Source organism: Azolla caroliniana, unplaced genomic scaffold (assembly GCF_043228905.1).
Source record: "Azolla caroliniana isolate FFs.n. ecotype wild unplaced genomic scaffold, voAzoCaro1.0.p SCAF_6, whole genome shotgun sequence".
Lineage (NCBI taxonomy): Eukaryota > Viridiplantae > Streptophyta > Polypodiopsida > Salviniales > Salviniaceae > Azolla > Azolla caroliniana.
The window spans coordinates 6,562,095-6,580,515 of NW_028230441.1; the positions used below are offsets into that span (position 1 = coordinate 6,562,095).

At 38.6% G+C, this 18,421-nt stretch overlaps 2 protein-coding genes across 2 annotated transcripts; both read left to right on the forward strand.

Moving 5' to 3' along the window:
• Nucleotides 1-9,112: 9,112 nt before the first annotated feature.
• Nucleotides 9,113-10,249, forward strand: LOC147862865 (accumulation of dyads protein 2-like). Its single transcript, XM_087321888.1, has one exon. The coding sequence runs from the start codon at nt 9,330-9,332 to the stop codon at nt 9,930-9,932; it is 603 nt and encodes a 200-aa protein (XP_087178014.1). The 5' UTR covers nt 9,113-9,329; the 3' UTR covers nt 9,933-10,249.
• A 2,246-nt stretch (nt 10,250-12,495) lies between these two features.
• On the forward strand, nt 12,496-17,687 carry LOC147862866 (endoglucanase 13-like). Its single transcript, XM_087321154.1, has 8 exons — nt 12,496-12,699; nt 12,926-13,138; nt 14,093-14,293; nt 14,373-14,462; nt 14,571-14,726; nt 15,940-16,075; nt 16,340-16,503; nt 17,250-17,687. The coding sequence occupies exons 1-8, from the start codon at nt 12,496-12,498 to the stop codon at nt 17,685-17,687; spliced, it is 1,602 nt and encodes a 533-aa protein (XP_087177280.1).
• Nucleotides 17,688-18,421: the final 734 nt, after the last annotated feature.

The following is an 18,421-nucleotide window of genomic DNA, read 5'->3' on the forward strand; positions in this document are numbered from 1 at the left end:
AAGAAGATCATGGAACTCCTTCTTCGCTATTCCGAGTAATTCCCGAAGCGAAAATTCTACCCGGCTATCGAGGATTCTCTCCTCGAACACTTTCTTTATGTCTGTTCGTTGCTCGATGTCCGAAGCGAGCTTGAATGCCGGAATCGTCTTTTCTTTTCCCTTCCCTCCGGAGTTCCAGCTTTCCAGTGTCTTTGATGGTTGGCCGCATCATCCATGCGTCGTCATTTTTCATCCACATACACTTCATGCAATTGACATAGCGCATGTACGCTATTCTTATCTACGGGGCACTCCCATCCCGTGGCTTCCCGGATACATTCTGCGGCGCTTCGGATTTCATCATGGTCGGCTTTCTTTGAAATTTCTAACACTTCCGGCCAAAAAGACGCCTTTGTTGCAGATGACTCCCCCACACGTATTCCCGCAATTATCGCATAATTGTCTTTCGCCGTGATCTCCTCCTCTAGGACCTTCTTCATGCCGCCTTTCCGGAAGTTCGGTCGGAGTGACTTCCAAGAGTCCATCGAATGGATCCGATTTCCCTCGTAATAGATAAGATCTCGTCGTAATGCCTCCTTGTGTTCGTCGCAATCCCTCCGATCATGTTCGGTGCTATCGCACCATATGCACCGACAGTCCATATACTTGGAGCTTGTGGGACGATCATCCGACTTCTTTACCATCGCGATTTTTAGATTCTCCATTTCTTTCAGCAACTGCTCAACCGTGGTTGCGTCGATTCCCTTCTCGGTCGTAGTCTCCCGAGCCCGTGGTTGATAGTCTTCAGATCCGGATCTCGGTTTCTGAATCGGTTCCGAAACCCTCTTCTCTTCGTTGGCAAGCCACTCTCGGTAGTCGTGTCCTCTAGAAGCACTCCAAGATCCTTCCGGTCCCAAACGTCTACGGCTCATAAGAACATGATAACTTTGTCTAGTGCGAGATAGCTTGATCTCTCGTAGACAACCTCCCGAACCGACTTTCGAATGCCGAAAACACATTGAGGACCTTCATCCCCTTGTCTGGCGTTTCTACCCAATCCTCGAATCCTCTCCACGTTGCCTTGGAGGAGTCCTCGATAGCGAACGTGGTCTTTCGTGCCTCTTCAAACGTATCCCACGTCGGATTTTGTTGTTGTAGCCCGTGGATACTTGCATGAAACCCGTCGGTAGCTACCCGGTTGAAGGATGTCGCTTGCAGTCCTTCCGAAATCCCGCCTCATATCATTTCCGCCTTGTAGTCCCGAAGATAGCGTGATACGTCCTTCCCGTTGAATTGCCCGATCCGTTGCACGAGCCGCTCTACTGTCGCCGCTATCTCCGACATCACACGTTGTTCTTGAAGCATCCGCTTGAACATCATCATCATGTCGTTAGCCTCCGGTTGATTTTCCATCTCCTTGCCACCCGTGTTCACGTCGGGTTCACCACTTGTGTCGTGCCTTTCGGCTCCGGATCGTTGCGTGAATCGGGTGGGAACCACCGAGGTTTTGGACTTGGAGAAAAGAAAATTCTAAGATAATTAAGAATATGAAATATATGGTAAGAAAGAAAGATATAAGATATGAAAAACTCGTGAATCCCACAAGTATAGTGTATTAGTGAGTACTCAGATTGAGAGAGAAAATTAGTTAGCAAATTCGTGAATCCCATGATTATATTACATTAATCAACCCTTGTAAAATAATCAACAACCCCCCATACATCTTTCTCTCCTCCTTATATAAGGATGGAAGAGGCTAAGCATAGCTTCATGCTTTTTCTAAAGTGTTCATGCACACTAAATGTGCATGAGCTACCTTTTTACACTATGCTTTTATTTCCTAAATATAGTGCTCATGCTCGCTAGATATGCACGAGTCATTTTTTATTAGTGTACATTTTTCTTATAAATAAAGTATTCACGTATTCTAAAAAAGGCATGACTTACATTTTAATAAAGGTAGGCGTAAATAAAGGTCTTATACGTATTAAATCTATATTTCGAACTCTTCGAATAAGTTAGTACAATGGTAAGGTTGGAGTTTTGTCTACGTGGAGGTATAGGGTTCGAATCCTGCCCTATGCACCTATGCACGTAATAAATATTTTTAATATTTTATTTTATTTATTATACGTACTTTAAATCGGATATAGTATTTTACATATTTCACGTAGTGTGTGATTCACACTACGACAACGTCACCCCTCATGAGAAGTTTTTTGAAAAGAAGTCGGATCTATCACATGTCCGGATATTCGGCTCAATCGCCTATGTACATATTCCCGACGAAAAACGACAAAAGGTTGATCCAAAGTCGGAGAAATGTCCCCTCGTAGGGTACTCACTAGAACAAAAGGGGTACAAATGTTACAATCCTTCTATCCGAAAAGCTCGAGTAAGTCGAGACGTCGTTTTTGACGAGTCGACATCCTGGTATGAACCAGAGACGACTCTGATTTTGACCCCAATCAACCCGGAATCGGCCGAACAAGAGACAGAAGAAGAAGATCGACTCAGGCGCATGTTCGAAGAAAGTCCGATCACGACTCGACTAAGGGAACCACAATATCCATCGAGCAATCAAAACACATCTCGGCCGAGTCCGAACCTGGACAAAGGAAATGCCAAACTGTTGGAGTACGAAGATCTGATCGAAATCGAGTCAACTCACTCTCTCGACAGTGAGTTTGAAGGGTTTGACATCCCGATCGTCCAGACAAATGGAGCAAAGAAAGCCATAGCCTCTACAAATGAGAAGCTCCATTGCTCCATCCGAGACAAAAACTTGGTTAGCCAGTTCAGCTACGATGAATATATGGCATATCACTATGCCTTTATGATGAAGGTAGCAACAATATGGGAGCCGAAAATGTTTTCCGAAGCTGCCAAGGAACCGCAATGGGTCAACGCGATGAATGAGCAGATGCAGGCCCTACGCAAAAACGAGACATGGAATCTCATTCCCCACTCTACACAAGGAAACAATCGGTTGTAGATGGATATATAATGTAAAATACAACATTGACGGCTTGGTAAATCGCTACAAGGCACAACTTGTAGCTAAGGGATACGCTCAAACACATAGAGTCAATTACGAGGAGACCTTTCCCCAATGGCAAAGATGACGAATGTTCGAACAATTATTGCTCTCGCAGGTGCAAAAGGGTGGCACCTCCATCAGATGAACATAAAGAAAGCCTTCCTACAAGGTGATTTAGATGAGGGGGTCTTCATGGTTCCACGGTTTCGAATCGATGAAACACCCAACAGCAGTCTGTCGACTCAAGAAGCCTTTATACGGTCTCAAGCAAGCACCACGTGCTTGGCAATCGAAGATTACTCAGTATCTTCACCAAATCGACTTCCGAATGTCGAAAACGGACAACTCCTTATACATCTGAAAAGAGTTGAACAACCTGAATGTCATCATCCTATAGGTGGATGATCTGGTCATCGGAGGAAAGGATCTCGTCGAGATCAATAAGGTCAAATCACTCTTATCTAGCATATTCAAAATGAAAGATATGCACAAGCTCCATTACTTCCTCAGTATCGAAGTAATTCAGACACCAGTCGGGATATTGATCTCTCAACGGCACTACATTCTCAACTTACTATACAAATTTGGAATGACCAAGTGCAAACCTATGTCTACCCCTCTCAAGATAAATCTCAAGCTCGATGTCGATTCGGGCATAGTCGAGTGCGAACTGACTCAATATCAACAACTGATCGGCAACCTAATCTATCTAACCATCATACGACCCAATCTTAACTATTCGGTCGGCCTACTTAGCCAATTCATACAGAATCTTCGAAATGTTCATCTCGATTGCGTTAAGAGGGTACTTAGGTACGTTCATGGGACGATGGATTTCGGCATCATATACAAGTCGTATACGATCATCTGGCTCGAAGGATACACAAACGCAGACTAGGCCAGCTATAAGGCCGATAGACGATCGACTTCTAGATTCGTTTTCTCCCTCGGCAGTGGAGCGATCTCCTTGAGCAGCAAGAAACAATCGATAATCGCACTGTCTAGCATGGAGGCCGAATACAGGGGCGCAGCAGTCGCCACATGCGAAGCCATAGAGCTCAAACATATCCTGAAGGATCTGGGTGCACCCATCAAGGATTTGATTCGCCTATACTGCGACAACATAAGCATTATCTACCTGGCTCGGAACCTCGTGTTCCACGCGCGGACTAAGGATATCGAAGTACACTATCACTTCATCAGCGAGCACGTACAAGCCGGAGATGTCGACCTACAGCACATCAACATGAATCTTCAAGTGGCCGACATCTTCACAAAAGTCGTGGGTATCGACAAACTGCACCAATTCACGACGAACCTTGGTCTCTTGATCACCAACTAGCCGCGCTTGAGGGGGACTATAGCAACAACCGATGCCAAACAATAACCGATCAGTCGATCGAAGCCAACCAGAGGAGTCGAAGTACGAACAAACCGAAAAACAAAAACCGAAAGCGAACAACCGAATCAAAGTATTTCGAAGACCGAACCGAAACAACTTTTCGGCATCCGAAGTTGTGTTCGAAGGGACGTGTTGAGAATCGAACTCAACTTCCCATACGAATAGTGTCGAACTCAACTTCCCATACGAATAGTGTTCGCACTAGTCAGTGGACAACTTACTAGGATAGATTTGTAATTAGCAAAAAGGGCATTTGCCCTAGAATAGTTGGTATTTAAACCAACCTTTTGTAACTGAGTAACTGTAGGATGTAATATACAGTTTCCCATTTTTTTTGAGCTCTCTCTCTCTCTCTCTCTCTCTCTCTCTCTCTCTCTCTCTCTTGTCTCACGTGCACATATACACACACGGTCCTTCTGCTGCACAGAATCACTCTCGATTATTTTCAGTTACTTTAGTAAATTTTTTGTTAGAATTGAATCTGTAATAGATGCCATAAACACTTCGTCCTAAAGGAACCTTTCATGTTTTTGCATATAACTCCACGTGCATGTGCTACTCAAGTGACACTAGGGAGGACATGATGTCGTGTGAAGATTTTCAAACCCCCTTATAGATCTCCTTTCATATAATTAACAATTGAGTCCAGAACCATCCCCTTGGGTTCCACGTCAGTCCACTAACTTGTTGTTGTGCATATAACCAGAGCCTATCCCACAATTGAGCTATTGGCGGTTGTGGATCCAGTAGCCATTCCTTACCAAATTTGGCAATCATCCTAACTAGCACAGTGAGCAGGTTCTGTAATAAATTATTTGAGGGTGTATAAGGCGGAAATTTATTGTCTAGTTGAATATGCAAATAAAAAATACATCCGTCTACAGAAATTCCTTTAACATATGCTCCTCCATAAGTTAAAGCATCATGCCATTCATAAGGCATCCGAACCACATATGCTCTTGCGTTGGTTGAAGTCGCGCCGAGGATTGTGAGAAAGCCGTTGAGATTTCCGTTGTCATTGTTTTTGCACCATATAGCGAGTGTAACTGCTTAAGCCGATCCACTTCTAGCATCTGCTAAAATTGATTCCAAGATCTCACTGATGTTGTTGGCCCATTGTCAAGTTTTTCCTGGGCGAGACGAGTCCTAAAGCCCAATACATTTCCAATAGAATCCCGTACGAGAGAATTAGCTAATAGCAGTTGATTCATCCAACCATCCCACATGGCAGGCATCTATTTGTGTAAGAAAATCTTGGTTGCATCCCATGCTCTGACGATTCCCAGGAGAAATCTATTGGATGTCAGATTTCTTCTTGGTGTTTGTGCATCTGTCAAGAACATCCATTTCAAAGAAGGCAACCAGTTGCCTCCGTTTTGGGAGATAATTGCATTAGCTGATTAAGCATCATACCTTTCTAGGACTCTGTCCCTAGCAACAGTCCTCTGACTACAAACTTTGTTAGGAGAGCTCGAGATTGCATCAAGGGATCTATTAAAGCGAACCTTCCTTGGCTTTTGGGCCTAATCAAAACTTCCCATGCCACCTTGGCCACTGCACGAGACCCATTTTTCCCCCCCAACGGAAGTTACGTATGAGGCTTTGAACTTTCATGATTGCCGACCTAGAGAACAACCAAACTGATGCAATAAACCACATTGAGGCCAACAGCACCGAGTTTGTGATCACAACCCGGCCTGCAAAGGATAGGTGTTGAGAGTCCCAATACACTAGCTTACGCTTGATTGATAACAATGGAGATAACATCGCTTCAGATGGTAATTCTATACCAACAAGACAACCTAAATAACGAATGGGCTCCCCATGATTAAGCCAACGGAACGCAGGACTTGGATACCACGGTGGACGTGGTTCATCATTATTTGGGCTTTGTTTAAACATTTTTCAATTTTTTCGTTTCTCAAAAGTTGATCAATGGTTCAATTTAATACCATTTAATTGTATCATTATTTGGGCTTTGTTTCAACATTATTCAATTTTTTCTTTTCTCAAAAGTTGATCAATGGTTCATTTAATAGAAGCTAGTGAGTCCAAATGTCAAGTATAAGTTAACAAAATGATAAGAATTCAAAATAATTACATGCTATTGAAATCCTAAAAGAAACATGGCAAAATTTTGGTCAATGATAATACAAACATGCTAATAATAGTGTTTATGAATTCTAATTTCTAAGCATAAACTTTTACAAGTCCAATAGATTTTGATTTTGTTGGTCAGTGATTTTGATTTTGTTGAATTTAACTTCATTGAAAAAATGGCACCTTATTGATATCCTAAAAGAAACATGGAAAAAGTTTGGTCAATGATAAAACATACATTTTGATGTGCATTGATGGATTCAAATTTCTGAGCATAAATGTTTCCAATTTCTGTAGCCCTGGTTTTGTCGATAAGTGGCGAATTTAACTTTACAAAGAGATTAATACCAAAGGTAATAATAGAAGAACTCTATTAACATTAAATAGAATCTACTCATAAAGTGCAACAACATTAGAATGCCCTACCTTTGTTAGATCGGTCATGCCCTACCTTTGTTAGATCGGTATTGCCCCTTAGAATGATATTAAGAAATGCATACAAGTGTGGTGTGGTTATGTCGTAAATGATTTTGGCTTGTTAATAATCCTCTCAACAATAAGGAAACAAATGTTATATGGATGTGAGATAAAATTGGAAAGTGCAAGTTCAAACTATCATTACGGAAAATCTGTTTGATTTTTGTTTTGTGAACATTGGTGACAAGGTAAAAAAGGCTTGATATCATGTTTGTTTAAGCAAATGAAGGACTTATCATGAGAATCATATGATATTGCTTTAATATTTCCGTATGATTAGAGTTGGTTGTAGTTGTCATCTAGAAGTGTACGAGCACTTTATATGAATGGCATTTAACATATGAAAATGATAGAGGATTCTAAGGTAGAAGGATATATGTTAATGACCCGCGGCGCACCTATCAAGTTTTTTACATGTTTTATGGGAGTTCCATGAGTCAAATTTAGTTTTAATCTTGGAAATAAATCCCTTGTCATTAGAAGGGTGCCTTGTTTATTTCAAATACGATAAAGCTATGACGTCCATTCATTATTTTCTCTTGCTTGGAAAGAATCAATTTTGTTATAATATAAAAAACAGTATGTACTTATATCTCATGGGTTAGTTATTCCCAAACAAAGTTTTAAAATTTATATGTAAGCCAAGGTGATCATGAGCATGCCAATCTTTGTATTAGCCATTCCAACAAGTGGAGAGTTGCATAGCTCAACAATATTGGGATGTGAGTGTTTCTTGGAATAGGCAAGAAAATTAACATCTATTGAATTTCAACCGTCTCCTTAGAAATGTGATTTTGTTCTCTTGCACTACTATATTTACGATTATTAGACACTTTGGTAAAGAGCCACCACTTCCCACATTGCATAGTAGGGTGTTGTTGACGTGATACTAGCTTCTAACCACACTTTTTCCATTTAAATGGTTGTTCATGATATATGATCATGTCTATCTTTTTATTATCTATAGGTGGTTGATAGAAAATGTCTAAATGGATATGGCCTTCCAAAGTAGCAAAAAGATTCTAGATTTGTTTTCTTTTTGTCTCTATTGTGTCTTCCCTTCATGATGTTCACAGGAGTGGCAACAATTGTATTATGACTTTGGTTTCTTGACTTGTCCACTATTTGTTAGAATTTCTCAAAACTACAAGACTTCACAAAAATGTAGATCCCTCCAAGTTAGTTCTACCAAAATATTTTGTTACCTCAGATGAGCACACCATTGAGGGATATGGATATACATGCACGTTGCCTACAGAAGACCTGCCATGGGAACTCTACCTAAGTATTAGTGGAGTTATAATAGCTTTAAATGGTTGGTGCTAGTCTATTTCTAATGGTTAATTACATTTTATATGTAAATGTTTAAAACCTTGTTTCCCAAGTAAGCTCCATTGCCATAAAATACACTTCATGAAAAGTGCAACTTTCTAGTAAGTCAAGTGATTTTCTTTGATCAAATGGCATAGTAAGTCATACTATAATCGAATAGATTCCATTAACTTTTCTTTGTAATACTCGTCAAACATTGGGAAATGATGCCCACATTTTCACACATAAGAGCCACTAAGGTCATCCTAGACATGGGTATTTCGTATATTTTACATTTTTGCGGTCAACATGTTTTCATAAACAAAAAATGATATGAGTTTCTTTCTTGCAATCATTTGACGGTGGGAATATGCATTTCGTTTATTCGGGCTATAGCCGCATGTTCTAAGGTGTGTGACACGCATTGCGATGCCACCAGATGATGATGGATGCCATGCCAGCTAATGTGAGGCCATTGCCTTGTCAATCTGTAACAAATATGTATGGTGGATTAAGGAGGGAAGGGACACTTTATGAGGAGAAGCTTCCACTAGGATAAAGTGTACCCGACAACAACGCAAAAAGTCTGGGGATGGTGGGGCCAGAGCAAGTGGTTCCAAAACATGTGTAGGGACAACCAACAAGGGAAAGTTGGGTTGGTGATTGGTGAAAAACACACATTGTGTCCTTAAATGTGGCAAGGACGTTTCCTCAAGGCAAGGGGGACAGGGAGAGAGAAAGACATATGGCAAAAAAGAAAGCCATAAAGAGTAGCCACTATCTCTCTCTCTCTCTCTCTCTCTCTCTCTCTCTCTCTCTCTCTCTCTGCATTTATATGTGTGTGCTCATGCCAATGCCATTTTGACAAGTCCTTCTTAGCATAAACAAGAAGAACCCCACTCCTCCACATTAAGGTTCTCCAATTGTTCTATATAGAGACTTCATTAGACCTTGGGCTTCTTCTTCTTCTTGCCTCCTAAGATTACACACACATCTATATATCATTTTATATATTGAAACATGGCCTTTGGCAATCCAGGCCCCCTTGGCCTATGGGCTTTTGCCCTCACAACATTCATCTTGTCTTGCTACAATGCCGGGATCTTCGGCGCCCACATCTCCACCCCAACCAATGTGGTCGTCGGGGTCGCCGTGTTCTATGGCGGGGTAGGCCAATTGGTGGCGGGAATGTGGGAGCTCGGGAGCGGCAACACATTTGCCGCCACCGCCTTCGCCTCGTATGCCGGCTTTTGGCTCTCATATGCCGCCATTCTCATCCCGGGGTTTGGGGTCGTGAGCGCATTCTCCTCCGACTCGGACACCGAAGATGTGTCCCACGCCATAGCCATCTTCCTCTTGGCTTGGACCATTCTCACGGTCTTGCTCCTCGTGGCGAGCTTCCGGACAACTGTCGGCCTTGTCGTCCTCTTTGTTTTTCTCACCACAACATTTCTACTCCTCACCATTGCCGAGTACAATCATAGCGACCATGTGAAACGGGCCGGGGGCTTCTTCGGTATCTTCACGGCCATCATCGCATGGTATAATGGGCTAGCCGGGCTCCTCGCGTCCCAAAACCCGCCCCTCATCGCACTCCCCGACCTCAAACTCCATTCGGGATGATCCCTCTCCATTCATCCATCCATCCATCTATCTATCAATTTCCATCCGTCTTGTTGCTCCAAATGAATGGTGTGATCCTCTAAAGCTCTGTGGCTACTTTTGTAATTCTGTAAATCATTGGGGCGTGTCTCTGTTTTTATCTTTTCCAAAAGGTTCTTCTTAGTGAGTAGTGCCTCTTCTTCTTCTTCTTCTTCTTCTTCTTCTTCTTCTTCTTCTTCTTCCTTTTCCAAGACCCTTCTTAGTGTATTCATTGTTTTGTATGTCAAAAGGATGGGGATCATTTTCCTTAATCCAAGCAATCTACTCTCTCTTTTTCAGCTAGGGCTATAACTTTATCTTACAATCTGAGTGTTAGCAATAATATTTTGTCACTATGCCCCGGAACATTCTTGTACACGACGGAATTAGCACAAGGCAAGATGCCAAAGAACGTTTGCTTCGATAATTGGGCTTTGTTTTCAGAAGTCTCCTTCGTTTCTATCATGTCATTGCCATCGATTACATTTTAATAACTTTGCGAGAATCTTGTGCTTGTTGCAAAATAAGGAACACCATGATACCACGTTCTTTGAAGATCTTCTAAACAAATATTTGTGCTACATACAAAGATTTGTGCTACATTATTTATGAGCGGACAATCAAAAAAGTTGGGGAAGAATTTTGGCTGAAGACAAAGTTATATGGTAGTGACGTTTTTCAAGAGAGAGTGGATTATCACAAGAGTAACTATGGACTTCAAAAAGAAATCGTGGAAGTGCACACAGCATTAGAAATTAATTGTAATTTTTTACATTGCATATTGTAACTTGTCCATAATACACCTTAAAGAGTGAAATAATCCTACACAAATTCCCTCTAGGATTTTAATCCAAATTCAACATCACAAACCTAGAAAGGAGACCTTGAAAGCAAGAAGTTGAGATAAAAAAGCGAGGATATAATATCCAAAGTTGATGCTCATGTAACGATGTTGATGGGTCCATTGCACAGGCCATGTTATTTGGCCTTTCATGCAAAGAGGATAACATAAAACTCATATGCTGTCTATCACAATAAATGAGACAATGTTCACGGAAAAGGATAAAAAGGACTGTAAATTATGTACCATCATTTGTTAAACTTTCCTCTAGATATTTATCCTTACCTAGTGAATTCAACTTAATAATGCTTAGAAGCGAGGTGATTGGTTGGCTAATTATCTTGTTTAATTCAAACATCAGCTAGAAAATGCTTCAAAAAGTATGCATTTAGGAGCTATTGTGGTGTCCATTGCATTCAAATTGAATCGAATCTTCAAGTTTACCTACATGATTAGACCTCTAGTTATTTGCTTTAATCTATATCAAATTGCTAATGGCTCAAATTTATAAACCAAGTGATTAGTTGCCATTGAATAGTAGTGTTAATTGAATCTAGTTTTTAGAGAGAATCAAAAGTGCTTTAGAACCACTCAATGTTGTTGCTCGATCTAATCGATGGGAACTTGCTAAAGTACTCTTATATTATGCTCTAGCACGTAATATCTCAACGATATATTAGTACTCAATTATCCATATTATACGGTTCATATAACATATATACACCACCTGTGCTAAATTTCCATTTGTTTAATCTCTAGTTACATAGAGAACAAAATTGAATATGAGAATTTTACAAATTACATAACATTAACATGCTAGACAAGGCCTCATGGTTTTAGATCAATGTGAAAGTGGATGGAGTTTTAAGGATTTTTAAGTTAGAAATCCACAGGTTAAAAGGAGCATTTTAGACATGTATCACAATTCTTCAAGAACGTATATATAAACTTTTGGATATCAACCACCACGAGAAGAAGACAAAGTAAATAGATTTGATCTAGAAATCATGGAAGTCTAAGCCATTTAAGCAATTGCCATGTCAATGAAGACACACACATACTCTTAACTTAATTATAAACTAGCACATGAGCTTTGGCCATATTCCAATGGAATATGATTGCATGCACACATGTGTGTGCATGTGAGCCATTGCCCAAATTGATTTAAACAATTTTTTTCACAAAACAAGAGGAAGAAGGTAACTTCAAATTACATGTAAAGCATGTCTAATATTCTTCTACATGGGCAACATTCCTGAATTTGTAAATAAAGGTTGGAACTTAATGTGAATTGTTACAAGATTGGAAATTGTAGCCATTTTAGAGGTAGGAGAAAAGTAGGGATGAATAAGAGTAAAGAGGAGAACAATAGATCAAAAGGTTTGGGAGATGTTGTTGGAGAGTGCTTAGCTATAACGGTCATGAAAGATTTGTTTGGAGAGACAATAAAGAATGGAAGGATAAAATGAAGAAATAAACAAAGAAAGTAGTCATAAGGTTGGAGGAGATAAATGATTTATTTTATATCCATCAATCAAAGATAGTGGGATCACCCACCCAAGAAAGGATGGAATTGATGTATAACTTGATGAATTCGCAATGTAAGTCCAAAATGCAAATATTCATAAATAGGAATGGTCGACTTCAACCATTTAATGAGAACATTTAAGAGCATTAACTATACATTCTTGGAATACGAAAGAGATGACCTCTTTATCATATTTTGCCTTGTTATTGCTATCAATAATTGGAAGTGCATCGTCATTGCCATCAAACTTTGATTATGAAGATGCTTTCTACAAGAGCTTGCTTTTCTTGGAGGCCCAAAGATCCGGCAACCTTAATCTTTCCCAAAATCGTGTGCCCTGGCGTGGAGACTCTGCTCTCCAAGATGGCCTAAGCCAAGGGGTAATGTTCCATCTAGTCTTTCCTAAACCTCGTGAATAATTCATTGGTTCATTGAAATGTTAAAATATTCATTGACCCATCCATCCATTGTTGTGTGTATAATATATACAATTTACAATGCAGTTCCCTTAAGTGAACCTTGTCATAGGTAAATATATCAGTATGATTTATTTTTTCCAAAAAAATATTAGTATGATTTATGTGACTTTCATGTTATGTGTTCTAGGTGGACCTTGTTGGTGGTTACTACGATGCCGGTGACCATGTCAAGTTTGGGTTTCCCATGGCTTTCACTATCACCATGCTCTCATGGGGTGTTATCCAATGGCGTGATTCCTTCATCCAACATAACGAGCTCAATTTCACACTTGATGCCATACGGTGGGGTATAGATTACTTCATCAAAGCTCACCCTGAAACAAATGTCCTTTGGGCACAGGTATCTTCCTCTACCCTTATTTAGCGCATAACTACATAGAATATTGCATTTTTTTGTGCTTGTTGCATTATCGTTTTAATAGAAATTGTTGGATTTTGAAAAATAGAGATTTTATTATCATCTTTTCTCTCGCTGAGTTTTCGTCATTATATGTACTATGGTCCTTTGTACCAAATTTGGGTTGATATAGTTGTTTTCGTATGCTACGAGAAATACTAACATATACTATTCACCTTTGATTAAGTTGTCAAGAAATCGTTGAATTCATAAATGTTGTTTCTATTTGGTTTACGATTGAGTAATTGTGCACAATGTAAAATGATTTGATATACATATCATGAAAGTTTAAAAGATTTTGGCATGGATTATGAGCCTAGAAAATGTCACTTCCATAAAAGAGAAGGAACTTAATGAGTGATAAGAGATGCATCAATATGTTGACAACCAATTCATGCATCCATGGTCCAATTGGAAAGAAGCTTGTGCTAGTCAATTGCGTCATCAAAATTGATAAAAGTGCATAGACCTTGAATTTATGAAGTTAAGATCAACGAAAAGCTTTAAAAAAAGTGGAAGAGTGGTAAAAGTAGAGGACTCAAAATGAATCTTTGGTTCACTCTTTGCAAGAAGTTCCGATATTGGGTTTTACAAATCAGTTTGTAGTACATCAAGCCAACAAAATAATGAAAGTTTGTATTCTTGACTACTATATAAACTTCCCCCATCCATGTATGACGAGATGTTTGTGCACATTCCAATCCCGAGAGGAATGAAAATATCAAGACCATGTGATATTATGTCAATGTCTAGCCTTCATTTTTCCTCTTTCTGATATGCTTAGTCTGAATCAAAACATTGCGTGTATGACTCAAGGATCCACTTGATGTGAGAATGGTTATGGATGAATTATTAAATTTTGATATAGCTCTCTAATGTTACTTTGAATGGTGTAAGGTTGGGGATGGTTACTCGGACCATAGATGTTGGCAAAGAGCTGAGGACATGACAACCCCAAGAATGGCCTACCGCCTAGATGTCACACACCCTGGGTCTGACATCGCCGCCGAGACAGCTGCTGCAATGGCATCTGCTTCCATTGCCTTTCACCAAGTAGACTTGTCCTATGCCGAAAAACTCCTCAATCATGCCAAAGAGGTACAATTGGTCATAAATATAAGTTTTCCTTAGTTAAAAATTCCCTCCTTTTTTATGCAATATTCATATGCACATGTAGCTCTTTGCCTTCGCGGACACGTATAGGGGGAAGTACCATGATGCAATCTCCAATGTGAAGCCTTTCTACGAGTCAATCAGTGGATACGATGTAATTATCTATACAATATCTATTACATTGATATAGTAACAACCCAACTAATCCATAATTAATCATGCACTACCATATTGATTAAGCAATGGGTAATTACTTGTATAGGATGAGTTGTTGTGGGCAGCTCTTTGGCTTCATGAGGCAACAAGTGAATCCTCATATTTGGATTACGTCATACAGAACGTAGCAAGTGGCACATGGAACATGAAGGAGTTTAGTTGGGATGCAAAGTATGTGGGTCTTCAAATTCTTGCATCTAAGGTACTAATAATTAAATGCACATCTTAATGTCAAATACACACTAATAGTGTCCATTGCGAAATTAAGTGCCTTTGAAGGAGGTTCTTACAACAAGGGACCAAGATACTAAAAACTTCGACTATCTCATTCTATAATTTTTTTTGCCACTCAAATTCTTATAGAAACTAATATTAAGTAGTTGGTTCCAATGATTCTTTAATTTAGTTGAAGCCAATATACCTAACTTGTTAGTCTTATGTGCACTCTCAACATTGTATTAAATTGGGGTTAAGAGTTCCCAAATGTATATTTAGTTATGAATTTACACAAGCATGGTTTCTTTCTTTCCCAAACGTCGTTGTTTACCTTTAAGCCCGTCACAAAACACCTCTCTCTCAAAAGAAAACTAAGGCTTCACGCTTTTATACTCACTTTTGTTTTCTAAAGGTTCAATGAGTCATTACAATCATATATATTATATGTTGTTTATGTATACAAGGGAGAGCAAATTCATAACTTCTGAGCACAGTGGTAGTAGAGCATTATATGGGCCTATAAGTGACACGTTGAGGCCAGCCTAGTTGTCACATTTCTACATAGCTTTAGTTGTATGCAAGTAAAGTTTCACATGTGCTTTTGTGAGGGGGGAAAGGTTGCCCAAAACATCTTTGTTATGTTTAGTTGTGTATAGTGTAAAGGTTCATTATGTGTAGCTTGGCCATATAGAGAATGCTAGTGGCTATCTCTAGCATAATATAAACATAGTCATCTCATGCACGAGCTATATGATATGTCACACTTTTGTTTTTTGGGGGTTGGGCCATTCTAGAGGGTGAATAAGATGCAATAAGATATGGTGTGCATTTGTTAGTTAGAAACATCAACATGATTGTTTGCATGCACATAAAGGGAAGCAAAATACTATTAGGGGGAAAATGAATTTGTAAATGGTCAAATGTGTCAATTATACAAAAACAAAAGCTCTCAATAGGTTCTTTCACATTTTCCTTTAATTTAGGTCAATTGGTTTTTCTCGTTGGCAATTGTGAGCTTTCATATGCTTTCCCCACTATCCATACCAATCACATGTAGGAAAACTAAAAACAATTTCAATGTTGTCACATAAATTCTATCGTAAAAAAAATATGATGTTACTATGACCATGTTGATCAACATCTTCATTTGTTTCTTACAATTGTCTCCATGTTTGGTTTATTGCTAATATTCATCTTAGATTTTGTTCGAGGGAAATCATAATACTACTACCCAAATGGCTAGAGTGTTGAAACAATATCAAAATGGTGCAGAATTCTATCTTTGCTCTCTCCTTCGAAAGAATATAGATGGCAAAAATGCTCAGTTTACTCCAGGCAAGAAAAAACCTCTTATGATATGTTTCATGTATTGCACTTAGCTCAATCCACAAAAGCATCCGAGTGGAAAGAAACTCTTAATTTTCATTATCCTTAATAAGTCTTTCATAACATTGGTAAAAGGAAATCATTAGACATATCATATAAAACATCTTGAGCAAGCACAAACAAAGTGTATCATCCATTACTTGTTATCAAATTGTGAATCTTGTGGTTAATTTAACGTTTATCATGATTTTTTGTTAAATATATGCATAATAGGTGGTTTGCTCTTCACACGCAAATGGAACAACATGCAATATGTTACATCCGCTACATTTGCGCTTGCCATATACTATGATTACTTAACAACATTCGGACAACAACTTCAATGCCCCAATGGTTTAGTTCCAACATCAAACCTATTAATCTTGGCTAAGACACAGGTAAATTTATTAGAAGAATCAAAACTCTCTTTCATTTTCAATAATTGCTATTTAAAAGCTAACTGTTTATCATATTAGTGTTGCATTAAATTGTTCAACTTGTCAATTTCATCCAAGCGCATGATATTGGAAATGTCGGGTTTTTCAAAAATAGGCCCAAGCATACCATATGTCAAATGGATGTCAAACGTGTTGTCAATTTTACTTCATAAAAAAGGAAATTTTGGCATATTATCTCACATCGTGATTATGGAATGATTCAAACTCACATCATGAAGCATGTATGCTTTAGCCTTTTATCATGTTGGTTAACATCATAATCAAGACATAGTAGCACAAGCTTCAAAGTATAGTAAAGTCATGTTTTAGAACCATATTTTACACATGAGCAAGACTTAAAAGGGTAGGTATTGATCTTGCGATGATAGTCCAACTATATCCCAATACAAAATAAGAAATAGTAAATAATATTGCCATCATTTGTCTTTTGCTTCACCACTCTTATTATGGCCTTTCTTCAATGTTATATTGACCTTTCTTTTTCAAGAAATCACTATATTCTCAAACATATAAGAACTTACCCATTCATAAATGTGTTACAATTCCAACATAAACTTGAAACTTGACTAATATATAGGAGAAATTAAAGAATATTGTATTGGAACATATGAACAAAATATAATCGATTACTTGAGTATGTTTTTCAAAGTCAACGACTCATTGGTTATGTATTTGGAAATTATTAGGTTGATTACATCTTGGGAAATAATCCCATGGGAATGAGTTATCTCGTGGGTTATGGAGCCAACTATCCACAACATGTGCATCATAGAGGTGCATCAATTGTTGCATATAGGAACGATACAACATTTGTTAGTTGTAAAGGGGGTTACCAACAATGGTATGCAAGCAAGTCGTCCAACCCTAATGTGGTGGTGGGAGCAATTGTTGGTGGACCTGATTCTCTAGATGTCTTTTTGGACTCGAGATCTCGATTTGAGCAATCTGAACCCACCATCTCCACAATTGGCCCTTTTGTGGGTGTGTTAGCTCGATTTGCAAGCAATCAAAACACTTCATTGAACAAAACTTCGTCCACTCCAGTTTCGTGGTCCAAGTATTCTGCACTTTTACAAACTCCACTCTTGCCAAAATATATGCCTCTTTATTATAAGAATCCATAAAACACATAAAGTGAGCATCTAAACCATGGTTATTATAAATATGTGTTACTTGGATCAAAGATTGCTTTCCTCATTATACTCATTCATATCAAGTGTTTTTTCTTACTAAGGTAACATGAAGATACCAAATTAACACCTTATAAGTCGTTTATTTTCAACAAATCCATGTGTCATCTTGGATTTGTAACATGCCATGCATAAAATGATCATATAAACCATGTTTATTATAAAAATGGTATTGTTTTCCTCATTATACTCATTCATATCATGTGTTTTTGCTTGATTAGGTAATAGGAAACTATCAAATTAACATCTTTGAGTCATTTCTTTTCAACAAATGCACGTGTCATGTTGGATTTGTAACATGCCACATATATGACGTCGACATTATGAATATATGTTGAATCGAGATATTCAATCTAAAATTTAATTAACAACCTTACTAGGGGCTCTCTCTAATCCTTGGAACAACTAACATATATTCTTTTCCATGATGGTTGTAGACTATTTCTTCAAGCCAATTTGATAATTTTGTATGTACACTCAACATGATTCTCCTACTATCATTTCAATACTAAGCTTTTTAATCTCCCTCATTTGAGATTAAAAGGGAATGTCATATCACAATGCATAAATCCAAGCTATCTCAATCATGATTCATAACTAATGTGTTGAACGATGGACTACTTTCTTGTACTTGTGATACTATTCCTAGATTGACAATTGCCTTGTAG